This window comes from Macrosteles quadrilineatus, unplaced genomic scaffold (assembly GCF_028750875.1).
Source record: "Macrosteles quadrilineatus isolate MER2022 unplaced genomic scaffold, UCM_ALF_1.0 Scaffold_5__1_contigs__length_97177068, whole genome shotgun sequence".
Taxonomy (NCBI): domain Eukaryota; kingdom Metazoa; phylum Arthropoda; class Insecta; order Hemiptera; family Cicadellidae; genus Macrosteles; species Macrosteles quadrilineatus.
Window position 1 is genome coordinate 81,559,372 of NW_026542598.1, and position 18,974 is coordinate 81,578,345.

Sequence of the window (18,974 nt, forward strand, 5' to 3'; positions counted from 1 at the left end):
CCATCTAGCACATCTGCAGACAAACGAGGCAAGATGAGACAACACGAGCAGTGTTAGACTGTGACAAGCGAGTTTGATCACATTAATCATCAGCTGATTACGAGATGACGACACTAATTGTGACACATTCATCACATCCAAGGCCCGGGGTGGTGAACTTGCTACTGATGAGGTCTGTGCTTGAGGCGTGATTTATGACTGATTTGTTATATGGAATTTTTTTGTAAAGTTGTATACAATTTGACTGCTTGTAATGTTAATAGATTAGCACAAGCCTTTATTGGGAACTTTCCAAACTGATTTAGCATTTTAAATTCCTTAAATACAACCCACATATGCTTGTGAGCGAGAATACTTAAATAAACTATGCGGTTCTTGGAATTTAAGGCAAATACGGTTACACAACCACCAATGTGACTGAAGTAAGTTAAAAAAAATTATGTTTCTGTTGATTTTTGAAAATTCTCTCCTGTTTAGTTTTATTAGCCGCAACAAAGAAGGAACAGAGGATACAATCCATAGTACATTTAGTGGTGTCTAGCCCTAGTGCTGGTCTAAGACAAAGTCCAAGACCACTCCCCTCGTCCTCAAGTACTACAACGCTTACGGTGGAGGAAGACCTTGTGCCCTGTGTGATAGCAATTTCTGCACAGTGCAATTTCCATTCGGGCTCTTCCTTACTCGTCACAAGTATATCTCCGGCACATCATGCCAGAGCTGAAAGTACACGGTTGTACCATAAGCATGTTCCTCTGTACCTTACTTCTCTGTGCCACGTATCAGAGTAAAATCGATAACTTAACTTTAATATTACTGTTGACAAGGTAATAAATTGTTACTAACCGGAACCAAACTAATTTTGATCCTTTTGTTACGATGGATATCGACTAATGTTTACCTTCCTAAGCTTACACCTTGAAAATCTTTTACACATGTATCAACTTGACTTTAGCCAAAAAGTTCTCAACGCAGTCTACTAAAAGTGCTGAATTATTGTTTATTGAACCTATAATCTTAATCTGAGCCAACTTGATAATTATGATTATTGGCATGTTTACGACATCTGATCCTTGAATAGCATAGTTTAGATATGCAAATTATTAAACTCTTTTCACAAAATTTACGCAGTTTGAGGGAAAGCGATTCCGTCTCCTATACCTCTCCCTGACAGAAAAACCAGCTGACAGCTGATCAGCTGATTAATAGATTAAAAAAGTAGTGGGGGAGCCGAGGAAACGTTCCCCTTGAACTTAATTTTGGGAACAGGCTGTAACTAATTTTATTAAAGTAGAAATTAAAACAAATTTAATTGAATAGGTTAAATCCCCAAATAAAACCAGTTAATGCTGAATAAGATTTGAAAATATTACCTGGGTATGGTCAACTAACCCTATACCTTCCTTAGTAGGTAAAAATTTACTTGTTATACAATATAGTTTCTTATATTGGGGTTAATTGGGAATCCTTGCCAGATAAAATCTAAATGGCTGAGGCCAGGTTAATTGTTTACTATGATGGAGCAAGTTTGCTATGGTCGTATATCAGCAAAACAGCTTTCTTGGGAGGAGTTCAGGCATTAAGTTTTGCATAAATTTGTTTTGTACATGTTTCCTTCGTTTTACATAATCCTAAAGAGGCTATTGATTTTAAATCTTTTGAGAATATTATTTAACTTTTACGAATATTTAATATACTTTTTTGTACGATTTCATAGGAAATAAAGCAGTTAATTAAGCAGCCTTTAGCATTATCAGAGTGGCGTTTTGGAACATCGCTTTTAGATCATTTTATGCCATCAAGGTAACCATGTTCATCTGCTGTGATAGTGGCAAAGTCCACCATCACCTCCGACGATCCTGATGACTTTCTTATATGACATGGCTATTGCAGTTTTAATTCAAGAAATCAGCATGGTAGACCCAGCGATTCAATCAAAATACATGGGACCAGAGGTCTGTCAGATTATCAAAATGGTTAACAATATGAAAAAAAAAACACCTAATCACCAAGTATTAGAATGAACATTAAATTTAAAGAGGGTGTTTGCTTATCTTAATCTATATTGCAACCTGCTGCCACAATAACCGACCTACCCTTGTCAGAAAGCTACTCTCTTTTAGCCAGCTATTTTGTAATAAAGTAACGCTCGGTTTTTGGTGGGAGGAAAAACTCATTTAAGTGATTGATATCAAGGTGACAACATATACATGTTTCAGTTTTCAACTGGACAACTCCTACAGTAACATTAATAGGAACGAGTGATGCGGCACCATTGACCATCAAATAATGAATCAGACATCCCATAAGCCATTAGTTTGAATTGGTAAAAAAGTGTGTCTATTCGACAGAAATTGCTCATTTAGATCAGCACTATCTGTCAGTGGCTTACATCAACTGCTACAATTTTGATTAAAAAAAGGTGACAACTGTGGGGTGGAATGTCTAGTTGTATCAATAGTCAAAGGCGGTACCAAAAAAAGGTTTTTGAACCTGATGATATACACTTGAGTACTGTATGAAACAGATAGTCACTTTAACCTAAGGATCCATCCACACACAGGTAAAATGAACTAAATTTGCTTATTTTGACGATTCTGAGGCTCTTCCGTCATCAAACCATAACAAAACCAAATAGTATTGGAAAACTACAAGCCTCCCATCGTGAAAAACCTAACGAATACAAATTTCTTTGGAAATTCACAACCATGTATTAAACAATACAATAACTTCACGTAACCTGCCGACAGCATAATGACGTATATGATGACATTCAGATAACCTGTTGCTAAAGCCACACACTATTGAATGTAGGAACCTAAGACTGACCTGGAAGTGGAGGATGATTGTCCAAATCAGGCCGAGAGTCAGCTTGGGATTTCCGTCCACGATGTCTTCTGCTCGGATGTTGACCAGTTTGATCTGGACAAAAGGGAAATAAATCAGTAACGACTCCACTAATATATCTATCTAGTAAAGACTAAAATTGGCTCAGCATTGTATTAATCCTTCAAATTCAATTTCAAAGTGGTTACTGCGATAGGTTTACAATGATAACACATTTTGGGCGATATAAGTACCTTAGATTTCCCTCAGTGAAACTCCTCTCAAATGCTGTTTGACATTTTTCATGGCAAAATTAGTACTATTTGAAGCACCATAAAAGAGAAGAAGTATAAAAATTCTAAGTTTAATAAGATGGCCGTACAACTGTTTTGTCTTCACAACATTAATATTGTCGTCTATGTAATTCATTAGTAAAACTGGCATCAATATATTGTTGAAAGTTGCAATTTTACAGAGCCTACCTCAAAACAAGTATCAATGTTTTAAATCGATTGATACAATTTGAATTAACCTATATGCACATAAATTTGCTAAGGATGCATAAAGCATTTCTTAACAGCTCATTTTTTGTGTAAAATAAATTCAACTCACCTTTTTATACCTGAGGAAGTCCAACGCCATCTGGACATTCTGCAGCATGTGAAAACGCATCTTTCCCCTCTCTCTGGGCTGGAACAGAAAACTTGATTATAAGACACAAGAATATTTCCAAAAAACCTAATAGTATAGATTAAATGTGTTTTTTTTTAAGAAGACAAGTATTAATGTGACAAGTACAACAAAGAAGTCATCTACCAAAGATTTAACATTTTCAAAATTGGCATTGTTTATGTTTACAAAGGGAACAGTCCAAATCCTGGTCTTTACTTTCTTACTTCAACCTCTTATTAGAAAACATAACCAATTGATAGCAATTACAGTTGTTAAATGGATTCAAAATCTATCTCTCTCTGGATTGAACTAGCAACCTTGGGATTTTCAGATAAGCAGAATACCAACTAAGCTAGCGCACATATATTTCTTTCCAAAGCAAACCCTTAGTTGAAAATACTGTCAGTGACACTGAAATATTGTAATTGTTAGTGTAAACTGTTTGTGTTAATTGTGTTAAGGTCCTTCCTTTACAAGTATTTTCCTTTTAGTTACTGGGCAATTTTTTATGAATTAATCACAAATGTTTTATAAGGGAAATCAGTCCAAACCAATGGCAATTTTGTAAACACGTAGGGATCCAAACCTGTTCCCCTAACCCAAAATACCAAGAGTAACTAATCAGCAACACATCTGCTTCTAAATCAATTCCACAAGCTCAATCGACAAAACTCCATGTAAATCGCTACACAGCCGGTTATTAATAACTTCTTAATTAGAAAAAGAAAAGTTCTCAACTGTAATATTTAGATGGGTTCAAAATCAATTTGATCAAACCTCAAACTAAAAACTCGCACAGACCGCTCCAAAGATACACTTCAGTCGGGGCATTTGTTTTATTACGTTTCTTAAGAATCTTTTTTATTACGTCTAATTATAACTAGACAGACTCTAGAGCTAGGCTGCGTCTAGGAGCGGCCTCGGTGTGAGTAATGGTTACTCAGGGGACATTTACTGGCCGTAAACCTCAATTGAACGTCAGCACGGACAAGAACTTGCGTTGCGCCACCTCGCATCCTCATGAAAAAACGCTACCATCTGGACGGATTTTACACTGGGTAATCTTGACTTGAATGAAGTGGATCTTAGTGAAGATCCAACGATCAATATAAGTGTGGGAGGCATTTGAGTTTGAAACAAACTTGGCAAGTTTTGAAATTACAAAACTTCAGAATATTGAAACGGGCCTAAATATCACAAATTCTTCTGCTAATTGAAATGGTTCTAAGTTTAAGTTAGAAACACAGAAGCAAAAACTATTTATTTAATTAGGTTTTGTTGTAGACCTACTTCTACTTTATAAGTTCTGAACATGAATGGTTTCTGGGCAAGTGGTTTGAGCTTAGGAGTAGTTCTGGAGTCTCAGGATCTAATTTTGCTATTCACCAGTAACTTTAATCTGCATGATTCGGTCCTAAGTCTAACTGGAATGTACTCATCTAGTAAAAAGCCTACGTCTCCTAACTGAAGGTAACTCTCTCTATAAGAAGTTTTAATTTACAAAAGCCATACAGATATAAATCTTTTGACAAGTCCCTAGGTTTTCAGAATAACACAAAAATCGCATTGATGATTCTTGAATTGTCATATTGTAACTGAAAATTTCAATACACCGCCATGTAAAATTTACCTAAAGGAATTTTGAGAAAGTGACCATAAATAAATTTAATTGTGAATATTTTCCTATTAATTATGCTACCTACATTGATTGACCTACCATGTAGTTTCACAAACTAATTATTATTTACGAGAAAGTTTCTCTACATAAGGGATATCAATAAAAAACAACAGCTCAAGCAGCTGACTTATAGCATACTACGAGGATTTACAAGTGGCACTACCACAGATTAACCCAGAAATTGTGTAAATGCCGAGCAAACAGCCAATCTATTGAACAAACTGCCAATCTACCGCCTGGACCACGCATACCGCCTCACCAGGTGGTATAGCTAAGGTCGTAACTTAAATTTACTACTTGTCTTGTGTTATTGAAAGTTATAACAACCTTTAGGTGAATAAACCTTTCACCGGTTGTTAATGTCAAAGTAATTAGTGACGATGCTGTAAATTTCTAAAATGTGCATCATAAATGTGTATTTTGAGGTTGTAAATTGTGAGTTAATAAGACTCGTAATCGATGAACTATCGGTAAGTACTGTACTGTTGTAATGCTTAAATGTTAATGTGTTGAAATAATCTCAGTAAACATTTAAAATAATTAGTACTTTTACAAATAGTATTTAGATTACTGTAGATAATACATGATAAACTTTCAAAAGTGATCCAGGGAAGATTATACTGTACTAGACTTTTGTTAGGGGGCATTGTTTCCTTTACTACTTTATCAGAAAAGCTGCACAGCAGATTATGTGTTGTGTGTGTGTTTATTCCAGGTGATTGCAAAAATTACTGAACCTAGTGGGCTGAATTAATACACAAAGATGCATCATGACCGCCCAATCTATTAATATCCATAAAACTCCCTCGGACTAAGCACCCTGAACTACAACGTTTTTTAGTAAAGCTTTTCGGGAAAAATTATTAATTAGTCTACATGGGAACAGATTAAAAGTGTCAAGTTTTACATTTAGTCACTGTGTTTTATCTTACACCTTAAAACGAAGCAAATATTGATCCTGTTAAGTTCTAAAGCACAACAAAGATCCATTCAGGTTTCAGACCACCGGAAACAGCGTCAATTAATAAAATGACCTATCGGCAATCATTGATGACCTTTGACCTCCATCTCACACTACTTGTCTCACTATCAACACTCCTCACATCTCATATAGTCTGACTCTGACATTCCTGATAACCTTTCAGTGAGACTGACAATGTCAGTGTTACTGTCCTGATAATGCTGGTGAAGAGTTACTTCCTAACAGCATTGACTTTGAATACTTCGGTAGAAATCATGTAAGATGACCAAACTGGAACTAATCTTTGTGACAGGTTCTGGTTTACTTGTTTGGTACGATTATTCTAATAGTAAGACTGAATCATTTTGTTCAGCGGATTCATTTTGTAGTAAACTATTTGTTTACCAGTATCATTGATATTTGTATACTAAAGTAGACATCCCATCTATATGAACAAACTATAAATGGTCACAAGTAGGAACTACAGGCTACCCGGGCTAGAGGTATCAAGAAATAACTATCTCGCATGATATTAAAATATTATTTTTATTTTTAAATAACTATGCTGACATGTCATAAATACAACCAAGATTGGTGAAAAACGTTTCAAGGTTGTATTTCAAATACAATGCCTAAAACCTACAAGTTAAGGAAAATGCAAGTTGTGACTAGTTGTATCTATGACCTGAAAGCACAAAAAATATGTCAAATAACACTTATAATAATATATTTACATTTATACTGTTTACTCACATAACGGTAAATGCATATAAAGGATGGTAAGTTGGGTTGGATTTCGATTGGAGACTCCAACCATCATCAGGCCCAATAAAGGAATCCTAAATTCCCCTATTGGGTCTGATGATGATTGTCCAACCGAAATGGATCACCACTTACCACCCATTATATGTATTTACCGCCTTGTGAGTAAACAGTATAAGTGTAAATATATATTTATAAAAGTTATTTGACATATTTTTTGTACTTTCAGGTAATTTAATAACACATAGAATGCTGATCAAGAAGTTATTTATGACATATTAGCACAGTTATTTTTAAATAAAAATTACATTTTACTATCATACGAGATAGTTATTTCTTCATACCTCTAACCCGGAAACCCTGTGTGGTTCGTCACAAGATCCAGTTTTATTTTTGGCAAATTTCCCATATGTTCCATATAAAATACAAACTGGCACATTAAGTTAAGACAATATAAATGTAATCCTTGTTCGTGTTTATTAAGTGTTACATTTCTGTGTATTGATAATAATTGTCAAACAATTTGTCTTAAGTAACAAGTCGTTTAGTGGATCAAAGAATAAAGTTTATTTAATTGTAAAAACAGATAGAATGAGAACCTCCACTTCAGAGAGTTCTCTTCAAACTGTAAATTGACAAGAAAATTTATTGATTGACTTCAATTAAAAAGGTGGTTCTTACCCATCAACTCTTTAAAATTACTTTTTGTGTAAATAAATAAATTATGATTATTTTCTAAAAAAACACATAAAAATGTGAACTGATTTCAAACCGTTTGATTGATGATCTAATACCATAATCCCTACTTAGTAACACATAACACAGCATTAAGCGCAAGGCAAGACTGTCCATTAAGCGAGTAGCCTACATAGCAAAAATGACTACCGCAATAATAACTGCAGAGTCCACTTATTTTTTGCAGACATTACTTCTGCTCAACAGCCTGGTTCGTTTGCAGATCTTTATGCATTCTCGGGTAATTACCACTTGAGATGAAAGTTGTGGAAGTAGCTTTCTAAAAAATCTGACGCAAAAAGTAAATGTCTCTTTTTCAATGCTTTACTTTACGAGAAAGACTTAGTAACAGATGACAGGTGAGATGTTATAAGATTATTATTCTAAGCAAGCGAGCCTGTTTAACACATTTACTACCAGTTGACCCATAACCTATATGTAGAGAAGTAAAAGAGAAGTAAAAATATGACGATACTACTATAAATAGTATTTTGTAGTTGCAGCTTATGACAAGCCTTGGAGAAGCTTTCTAGCTTTCGTAGAGCAACTAAATGTCAAAACTTCCTGTTACTTCTGCTAGTAAAAGTAATTATTTTATTTATTTATTTTTAAAGAGGTTGGCGGCCTCTTTTAACCTTGCATTTGCCCGTCCACATAGACTAAGCGCCTGTGCGTGGATCGTTAACAGCAAGGCAAGGAGTGAGCCGGTATAGTACAAAGGTGAACTGTACTGATGATAAAATGTTATCGGCCGTGACCAGGATCCATCGATATATCAGGATCCGAACCCACGACATCGCTGCCTTGGGCCCGAAGTCCGCGACGCTACCGACTCACTAAACTGTGTGGATTAAATAACAGCTAATACAAAGAAAGCATCAGTCAGAGTTATCATAGGTAGGTACTTCTTGGAACCAAAAAATATGTTTATGAGATAATGGGATTTAATAGATACATGAGCAAGACCTATTTTACTATTTGCTGATAGTGGCCAAGATTGGAACCTAGTACCACATTTTCGGTGTCTAAACTAGTTGAATTTCTTTGGATGAAATCCTAAATTCCTCAACTTTTTTTATACTCTGAGGACCTATCCTTCTCATACTTGTCTACATTTCAACTCGAAGTTGTAAAAAGTAGAAAAAGTACTTGTAGGTTATCCGTTTTAAGTACCAAGGATGTTGTTACCGAGAATAATGCTTAGTATCGGGAGTACCGAGTACAACAACAAAATACAACAATTGAGAAGTGCTGAGTACTATTTAGTATTGAGAAGACAGTTATTTATTTATTTTGTCCTAGGACGCTAGGAATGAGTCCAGGATTGTTTTCACATTACTTCAGGCTAGACCTAGGGGTTGTGTCACTATAACTTAAATAAAATCCATTGGTGATTTGGCGGGATTTGAACCCGGGACCTCAGAGACCGAAGTACCGCGCTCTAACCATTAGACCAGCTCGCTCCCTCATTGAGAAGTCAGTAGTAGTACTTCTGGTAGTACCGTGAGGTACCAGGATTACTTTTATACTCCATATGAAACTATCTCCTGATCTTCCGTTTCCCTTAGCACTGGCCAATGGTTTAAGGCCCAGAGTACATGGAATATCGTAAAATAATGCAGTTCAGTATCCATTAACAACATCCTTGCATGGAATATGATTGCTGCTATGTCACTTTTCAACACATGTTCCATAAGATGCTCTTAACACGAGTCCGTTACTTCCTTAGAATCTCTGACATCATACACCTCGGGATTCCGTCCAACCATAATCTGGGGATAAGTCAGAGTCAGACATAACCACTAGTATCCAATCCATGAGTCACTGCTGCATAGGTGTAATAAAGGGGTATTACTCAAATTACAGACCATCAGTGTCTACAATTACCGACTGACACCGACTGCTGTTCGGAAACTGTCTACGGTAGATCTTAGGGAAGATCTACATCTGTTAAACATGGCATCATTTCTGATCCAAACTAGCGTTTAAATAGTAAAGCTATACTCCATTACTGTGGTCTTAAAATGGTTTAAATTTCTTAAATGTATCAATGAGTGAGTATAAGTATCGTAGTAAGATTCAAATGTTATAAAAAACATGTAAATATTTTATTTATTTATCCAAATTAGAAGAGGAAACAACAGCTACGTTTAAAAAATTGAAACCCTAAAGTACAAAAAGTTTTTGTTTTATTTCTAATCTCAAGATGCATAAAAAGCAACATTCCTACTTATTAACCTTTTTATTTTAGAAAAAAGTTACTTTTCTATATCCTTTAACAGGTAAAAGGGGGAATAATCTATACACAAAGTTCATAATTTCTTCTGAATATACTTAAATATTATTTTATTGTACAGAACCAGATTGTTTTAATTTTATTGTCCTTTGTTAAGTCAAAACTAAGATTCAAATGAATACAAGCGTATCAAACCACCAACACTACATTAACCAGGTTCCATTACTTCTTTGTCTATTGTATGCACTATTAAATTACACACATTAAAACTACCAACTTTTTTTATTAAAAGTCTTTAAAGTTTATAGTCAGTGCAAAATATTTTTAGTTCAAGAGAGGTCTCTTTCTATATTAATTACTTGTATCAACTTCAATGGAATAAAATCATCTAAAATCAAAACAGGTCTTTAATATTAATATCACGTCTTTAAAGGTCTTAAAGGTATTTAAACATTTATATCACGTAAATTACAACAGCAGTAATTTAAGATTTTACTGGGAAAGATTAATAGGTATTAAATGATCAGCTACTAATGAGATTGATAACATAATGATCTAACAGACCACATTAACCCAATGAACTTTTATCCGACCAAAACTTACTCGCCCAAACGAGGGTACGAAACTCGCCTCAACTAGGTGAGAAAACGAGAAGACAAACGGCTATTTAACAGGTATAATAACTCCAGTAGTAACCGGAGCCGAGCGGTGGCAACCAGGTGTTGCGGATTAATCAACTGCATTCTCCGCTTTCGGAAGCAATCGCGGAGGAAATCTAAAACTGATTGCGACCTTTCAAACTTGTAATTGTGGCTAAACACCGGTAATGTACAACTCGCACGACACAGGAAATGAGGGTGGATTTAGTGTTACGACTACATCGTCCACTCTAGCTAACAATTAATTTTTCATAAATATTATTTGGCCAGTACACTTTTTTTAGTAGAGCGAGCTGGTCTAGTGGTAGAGGTAGGGGCTTCAAAGCCCGAGATCCTAGGTTCAAATCCCGCCAATCACAAATGGATGTTATCTTTGTGATAATGCCTCAATCGTCTAGGATTAGCTTGAAGTAATGTGTGAAACAGTTTCAAGCTTTAAACTAGCGTCCTATGTGTGAAGGTGGGACCTAAGAAAAAATACACTCGCCGCAGCAAACCTGCCGACTTAGCAAATTTCAATTTGTCTGAATTGATTTTCAATAAAATCTATTAAAGTAATATTAGGATTAACGAGTACCTAAGTTTGCTGCTACAAGGAAACTAATAAAGTGTGTTTTTTTTTGTTTTTTTTTATAATAATAATAATAGCTTAGCATAACATAAATAAATTTGCCAAGTTTGATCAAAATATATCCATAAACAAGCAAACTACAACATTTTACAATATTCTCCATAAGAACAATATGGGAATTTTAAATTTAAAATTTCTCCATTACCAATAACTGTACAAAAATACTTTGATATACTAAATTATTTTTTGTAGGCTCTTTAAAAAGGTCTAGAGAGAAATTGGGAATTTTTTTGTTTTTAGGGTGATTTGGAAGGATTTTACCCTTTAGATAGGTATTTAATATCTACCACTCGCAGCACATCTGGTAGAGAACTTAGATTGAAGAACTACGGCACTATTCAAACTTGGTTTGCTCATACCCAAAACTTGAGGCATGCTCAATGGGTAATGATGGAATCAAAAGGCTGAAATTATTCAGAGCAGAATTAAGAACAGCGTAAAATAATTAAAATTATTTAGCAACAAAGCCATAATCAAACCACACAACGTTATTGTCATAGTTGTATATGTTTATTTTTGTTATACCCTACACCAAAATTGGTTAAAAACTTCTATTACTTGAAGGCGGTTTAATACTTTTGAACACATGTTATGCAATACTTCAATCTTCTACAACAACTATCAGCTGGAATCAGATAATGGTTATGTTTAGAAGTTTTAAATCATCTATGACTCATAACTAGGACTATTTTGTCACAGTCATTGTTGTAAGGCCATAAACAATTACATCACAACCAACTGTTGTTGCTGGCATCATCATTTTCTTTTACTCTGAGCAAGAAACAGGTTTGAGTTCATTTCAGTTCACATTACATTCTGATAACTTCTAAGTAATTGTTACATTGTTGATTAGCAGTTCTGCAAAAAAAATTTTAATTAATGTAAAATATTACTTTACATTAAGTTGATGATAGATGGTAACCAAACCATTTCCTTGTTACAAAACAGTGGTTTGGACTATTCCCTAACGAAAAACGTAAAAATGTGACTGGAAATACAAATTGTATATATCAACATTATTCAAAGGTATTTCAAATTTGAGTAAACACTTCCTACACACGTCTCCAAACCAGCTAGTTGATTTTTAAATCGAAGATTCTCGCTTTTAATACTCTGGCTATATCTTCAGGACCAGATACTACAAATTACTACTTAAAAAGTACTCTCACTTTGCAAGTTAAAAATATTCATACAAACAAATTGAACCCATTAGATATAGTAAAATATTATCCAGTAAAGAATAGTCTTAAAAAATGACTTCAGTCCAAAAAGTTATGAACAAAAATAATATTGTCTACAAGAAAACCCTATCGCAGATCAGCAGAACTTTCAAACAAATATCTAGGGTTTCACTTTCACCAGTAATTAACAAGAGCAATTTGAATGTCCACTATTATTACTACCAAGTATCAACTAATGCAAGATGCATGTTAACCTCTGAAGGAATCTAGGTGTGGCAATGCACTTAAAGCTTGACTGCAATTAAATCCTGAATGATAGCGTAAAAAGAGCACAACTGAACTTTTTACTCAAGGGCTGACCAAGTTGAGTAATACCGTTGTTGTATTAATAGTCAAAGGTAATACTTTATAAGTATTTTGCCTCTATTATGAAACCATCTTCCCATTCATCCATTTTCATTCTTTCTTATTATGAGGGGTAGTTATCTAGGGGGTAGGATCTTCCCTGCTTTGTAACTTTTAAGCCTAGGATCAAAGAAATGTCTTAAAACAATTCAATATCAATTAATTGGTTCGATTGCTAACTTAGTGGTTGTTTTTTTTTTGGAGGAAAACCATTGGTTTTTCCACACATCTGTATGTGTATTTGTATTGTTTGTATGTGTAATTGTACCAACTCAAGAGCACCACCTAACCTAAATATCAAATTTGAAAAACCTTCAAGTAACTACAACTTTAAAGTATAAACAAAGACAATAGATTATATTCGTATAGACTAGTTTGATCAATTATTGGGTGATTAGAAAGTGCTGTGTTGGCAAGCCTGATTTGGTTAGATCAAATAGTGCCAGTTTTGTAATTACAATTTAAGGTTTTTTTAAATATTTTTTTTTGTGTTTTGGAATTTGCAAATTATGGATCAATAATTCAAGTGAAACAAAAGTTTTGAACAACATATATAGCAACCTCCTCGGCACAAACAACTTTTTGGAATAGCATATGAAACTCGTAGAAACAAGTTGTTTGTGCAGGAAAACCAGCAATGGAAGAACTCGGAATTTAAAGGAAATCTCTAAAAAGACTGTAGTGACGGAACACAAATTGGTGTGTTCGACAAATAACAGACGCTCAGCTGATACGAGAATTAAACTTCATTCTTAGCTTAATTCAATTCTGTATGAAGCACACTTTGGTTGATTGTCAGGTTTCAAGTACTAAACATATCAAATCTAATTTTTCATTTTGAAACCTCGTGTATTATTCTGGCAGAACTATACTACAGGTGGTTGAAGTAACTTACCAGATGTTCCCCGGAGAGAACCTCCAACAGGGAGATGAGGTTGAGGCCATCCTGCAGGTCCAGGAACAGATCACCGACATGTCTGTTGGCCTGCAAACACAACAAACAACAATCAGTAACTGTCAACGAACACAACGAACAAGTGAATGAACAAACATGGAAAAGATAGCAGGTGTCAACGGCGACTACTGCACGTTGACTTCTCAAAAATTCCAAAGGATGTTAAGATGAATGTAAAGTTTGATAAGCCTCAACGTTTATAACGATTACATGATTTCTAAAAGTGAGTTTGGAAACTGCCAATATAGTTCTCATCCTTATGAAGTAGGTTTTGATTTGTGTTAAAAGTTTGGTGAGTGTGTGCGTGGTGCTTAAATGGTTCTTTGTCTTTAAAGGGTAAATACTTTAAAAAGTGGGCCTTAATCGTTCATTACCTTTGACAGAAATGTTTTTTTTTATTCATTATTTTACTTAGTAAAAAAGATTTTTAAATTTAAAGAAATCATGAGAAATATGACAGAAACATGAGTTACAATGATCTTCATCTGATTGGTTTAAACAATGAGTCTGTAATCGATAAACCATGTGATCATTACCTACTAACCTACTATATATGAAAAGCACAGTTTGATCATGTTTACAAATATTTTATTTTCAATATAGTACAACTGTCAAAAGTGTGTTCCTTTGAATTCCTTGATTAAATATACTCTCTTCTCAATTGAAAAAACAAATTTTATCAAACCTATTTATAAAGATTATTCAAGATACAGAACAAAATAGTGTTGCTGTGTAAAACATGACAATGTCACTTGTGAATTTGACATCTAAGTCCATGCAGTGTAACTTAAATTTGCACCAAAGCTAAATAAAAACTAGGTGAAAAAATTTATCACAATATGGCAGAAACATTATTGTCTATTCTATAGCCACAAATTAAACTGCTCACTACATAAAGACATCAAACAAGTACAAAAATTAAACAAATTTGTAATTACTGAAACATCAAGTTTTGTTTGTCTTGTGAAGTAAAAATAATGCAAAGAAAATACAAAAACAACAATCCAGGTAATGAAGGCATCACAGAAGAAGACTAACACATCAAAGAAGTTACTTCATATTACAAAAACTATAAAAATACACTTCAACAAAAATTTAAAAAAAAAATGTTCCAACAAGTCTTATTGCAAATCTTCTACAAAATCTTCTATCCAAATGAAAACCCAATGTTTTATCCATACAAAATATTAGGAAAGAACAACAGAAAATTCAGGGTCTGACTGGAATCTGTAACTAATCTTAATTACAGCTATTATCAAATTATGTGTGACACTATTCTTTGTTTGAAGTACTAGTGAATTGCTTATAAAAAAAATAAAAATTTCTAATTTTTGACACAAAATTAATTTTAATTATAGCATATACATCAAACCTAATTTGATTTAGCACACATATTATCACTACAGTAGCCATTGTGGTGTCTTTTCAGTTCTCACTAAATTAATATGTTATTTGATATTTTGTTATTGATTTTGTATACTCAACACTAAATTTTCAAAGTAACTTTAAGTTAATTTTGTGTTTTTCTGAATCAGGGACAATATGTCTTGCGCTTTTTTTAAGCGTGGAGAATTAAACAACAAAACTGATGATCGTACCAGAAAACCGGGAACTATCGCACAACTAATAAACAATTTATTGGATCTAAAGCACTATTTATAATTAACCACAAATTCATTAGCAAGTGGGTGATGATAGTAATACCCATCATATGTTCCGGCACATATTCCACAACTGACAATTTTTAGGACCACCTCACCAACACATTATTCCTCCCCGACACACATAAACACTAGCTATAAACACACAACTACACAACAGGTGACTGAGACACACAAATGTGCACACAAGTTCATGCAACACACAACACATGAGGACTTACGACATGGGGACAAGTGCCACTGCCTGACTCTGTACACACGTGCAGGCAAGTGTACGTCTGTAAAACACATTACAGGTCACTACGCTGCCTTGAAACTACCATAGAATATACAGAAACACCCAATTGACAATGATCATTGGGTTAAAAAATGGTACAGACGAAACAGCTGATATTAGGTCTGTAAAACACATCACAGGTCACTACACTGCATCACAACCTCCGCAACTACCGCAGAATATACAGAAACACCCAATTGACAATGATCATTGGGCTAACATATGGTGTAGGGTAAACAGCTGATCTTACGTCTGTAAAACACATCACAGGTCACTACGCTGCATTACAACCTCCGGAACTACCGCAGAATATACAGAAACACCCAATTGACAATGATCATTGGGCTAATATATGGTGTAGGCTAAACAGCTGATCTTAGGTATATAAAACACATCACAGGTCACTATGCAGCATCACAATTTCCAAAACTACCACGGAAACACCCACATGATCATATGGGCTAATAATGATAATGTCCTGGCTAAACACCCGATCTTATTCAGAAAGCTACACAAGGCATCTCACTCTAGACCCTCTAGACACTCATCCTTCATTCACATTTGAGTTGTAATACTCCTTAATAGTGTCCTCGACTCCTCGTTTGAATTGGTAGTATAATAATATTAATAGGGATTGATAACAATCAGAACAAAAGTGGATACTGAGCGTTCAACTTTTTATAGTAAGTCTCGTTGCGACTGATTTTTCTCAGCCGACTGAGTCTGACGATCAACCGGCCAAAAAGGACAACATGGCCAGTGTATTTTGATATAGACATACTAGCCTAACACGTACAAGAACAGGGAGCTAGTGTAGTGGTAGAGCACGAGATCGTTCATGAGGTCCTTGATGGTTCTAATACCCCTAATAACCAGTAGTTTGTAGCAATGACGGGACCCTGTAGGTCTAATCTGAAGTACTGTAATGTTTAAAGAGTTCCGGGTAAGTAACATCCTAGAATATTTATTAATGTATTTTCATCAGAAAAAATAGAAAAATTACATGAATAGGCTACAATAATTTTGGAAACTAAACAGCTTTCATAGCAATATTGGACTTGTTAATGAAACTCAATCTAAATAGTTATTGTGGAAGATAAAATATTAATACCAAAACTAAACCTGAGCGAAATCTTGGCCGAAATTACATTCCATGTTGTATAACCCATCTGTCATTCTGAGCTAGTGATCTATGCCCAAAAAGAGTAAGTTTTGAAAATTAGGACATTATAAATCTTAAGATGATGAAGGAGAGTGAAATTTCCAAATGCCAAGGTCTCGAGTAGAGCGATTTCTAAAACAACACTTCCTTTAGTGTCATGTTGATTAAACTTAACAAGAAACTCGTTCAAAAACAACACTGACATTAATGCAACGCAATAACAAACTGATTGGAAAATTAATTTACATGTGATGAATTCTAATGATGAAACCTATCTGAAATAAATTGCTCGAACAAATTAGAGCTCTCTTTATATTTTGGTTGACTGCTATTTTGCTTAAGAAATGTTGTCTTGAATGATTTATTTTTGAAAACCATGTATATTGAAATATTGTATCTTTTTCTAACCATTAAATAAATTTATCATAACAATGAATAACAAATGGTTTTTTTTAGTCCAAACGCTGCGAACATTTTAAGTTATTTGCAAGAAAACATTCAAACAATGGTCTTGTTGCTAATCATACAATAGCCCAAAGACAAAATGGCATTTGGAACCAAAATAACCTTTGTTTAAAATCAAACCAGCAAACTTGACTTTTAAGTTGAACAGTATTTTATCCACTCAGCAGAAGAGTTTATGTTAAAACTTGCTTTCAATTATACATTTTCAAGCAGTATACAACATTCCTTCAGTCAATTATAATGTCAAATTAAATTACATAAATTATCAGTTTTTAATTATGTGCCAACACGGTATAACACATAAAATGGTTGTAGTGTTACAGACATGTACATCACGGTATGACCATGGTAATTTTTCTATGGTTTTATTTATAAAACGCAAAGAACACTGAAATGTTTGCTAGTCTTTAAAAATATTAAATTAAATTAAATATTAAATTTGTCCAGTACTTTAAAAACCGCCCAGTTGAAAAGATTGTTAGTTTTCATTTCATATTTTCACTTCAATTCATTTCAATATTTTTCACAACAAAAACCATTTGTTTCTTGTCTAAAGTTTATTTATTTTAAAATCTATTTTGTAATTTGCTACTTATGGGATATATTTTGATCAAATATATCAAATTTATTTATTTCATCCTGTATTATTATATTTTGATCAAAAACACTTTTCCCTTCCCCTATAGCAGCAAAACCAACCGTAGCAGTACTTATAGAATCTAATTTTATTTAACTGAGAAGTAAATGTGAAATGTTTAAAGAAAAGTTGTAGTAAAAAACCAATTTAATAGGAATTCGCTTAGTCTGCAGGTTGCTGAGGCAGGGGTATTTACCATTATATTGGACTGGATCACAGCTGACACAAAAAGTGTGAATTTAAGAGAAGATTAAAATATTGCTCATTGAGTGAAGGAGACGATAATATTGTTACTAAGACCAGCTGTTTTTAAGCCAATACAGCCAAAAAACTGATGATCAAAAACAGCTGCATCGAGTTTAAAACCATAAAAAATTACCTTTTTACAGGATCGAACCAGTGACTTTCTGCTTACCAAGTCCATATCTACTTTAGCTACCAAAAATCCACAACAGCAAATTTTCATACCTTTACAAAGGTGAAGACTGTATTTTCCAATAACAGGAAATCATTTAACAGACATATCGACTCCACCCCTAACAATTTAGTTGTCGAGGTGGTAACATATGTGTCGTTAGTCATATTTTACCACTTAATTTAACCCTGGATTGAGCTGTCTGGACTAATTATCGAGCAGTTAGTAGCAAACTTTCGCTCATTGATCATGTACATGTCGGCCGAACAGTCGTATATAAGGTGTAACACCATGTACTAAATAAAATCATGTACTACTGTAAATTCCCAGAGTGGTAATTGCCAACTCGCTAACAGCTTGTATGTTTTTGCACTCGACACTGTGTATTAAATGTTGAGAAATTTATTTCTTACAAGTATTGATACAAAGTATCTGTAGGGAACCAAAATAAGAAACAAGTTACATTGACTTTATACTATTAACTTGTATACCAACTTTGAAACTATGCTTTTCAATGTTTGACATAAAAAAACACTGCAAAGAATTTTGGAGTTTCCCAACTAATGAAAATGCTTAAGTTTTCTCCTATTTTGACCAACAAACAAAGCATATCAACCTAATTAGGTTCTCTTTAAAGGTCTTAAAGGATAAAACAGTGG

The 18,974-nt window shown here is 34.0% G+C and overlaps 1 protein-coding gene across 1 annotated transcript in view; it reads right to left on the reverse strand.

Moving 5' to 3' along the window:
• LOC128995403 (dystonin-like) overlaps positions 1 to 18,974 on the reverse strand; it is a 204,773-nt gene that overhangs the window by 118,685 nt on the left and 67,114 nt on the right. Inside the window, exons 3-6 of the mRNA XM_054420412.1 lie at positions 15,581 to 15,637; positions 13,639 to 13,728; positions 3,436 to 3,513; positions 2,827 to 2,919 (exon numbers count right to left, since the gene is read on the reverse strand). Coding sequence (XP_054276387.1) covers positions 2,827 to 2,919; positions 3,436 to 3,513; positions 13,639 to 13,728; positions 15,581 to 15,637 — 318 coding nt within the window. The remainder of the gene's footprint in view (positions 1 to 2,826; positions 2,920 to 3,435; positions 3,514 to 13,638; positions 13,729 to 15,580; positions 15,638 to 18,974) is intronic.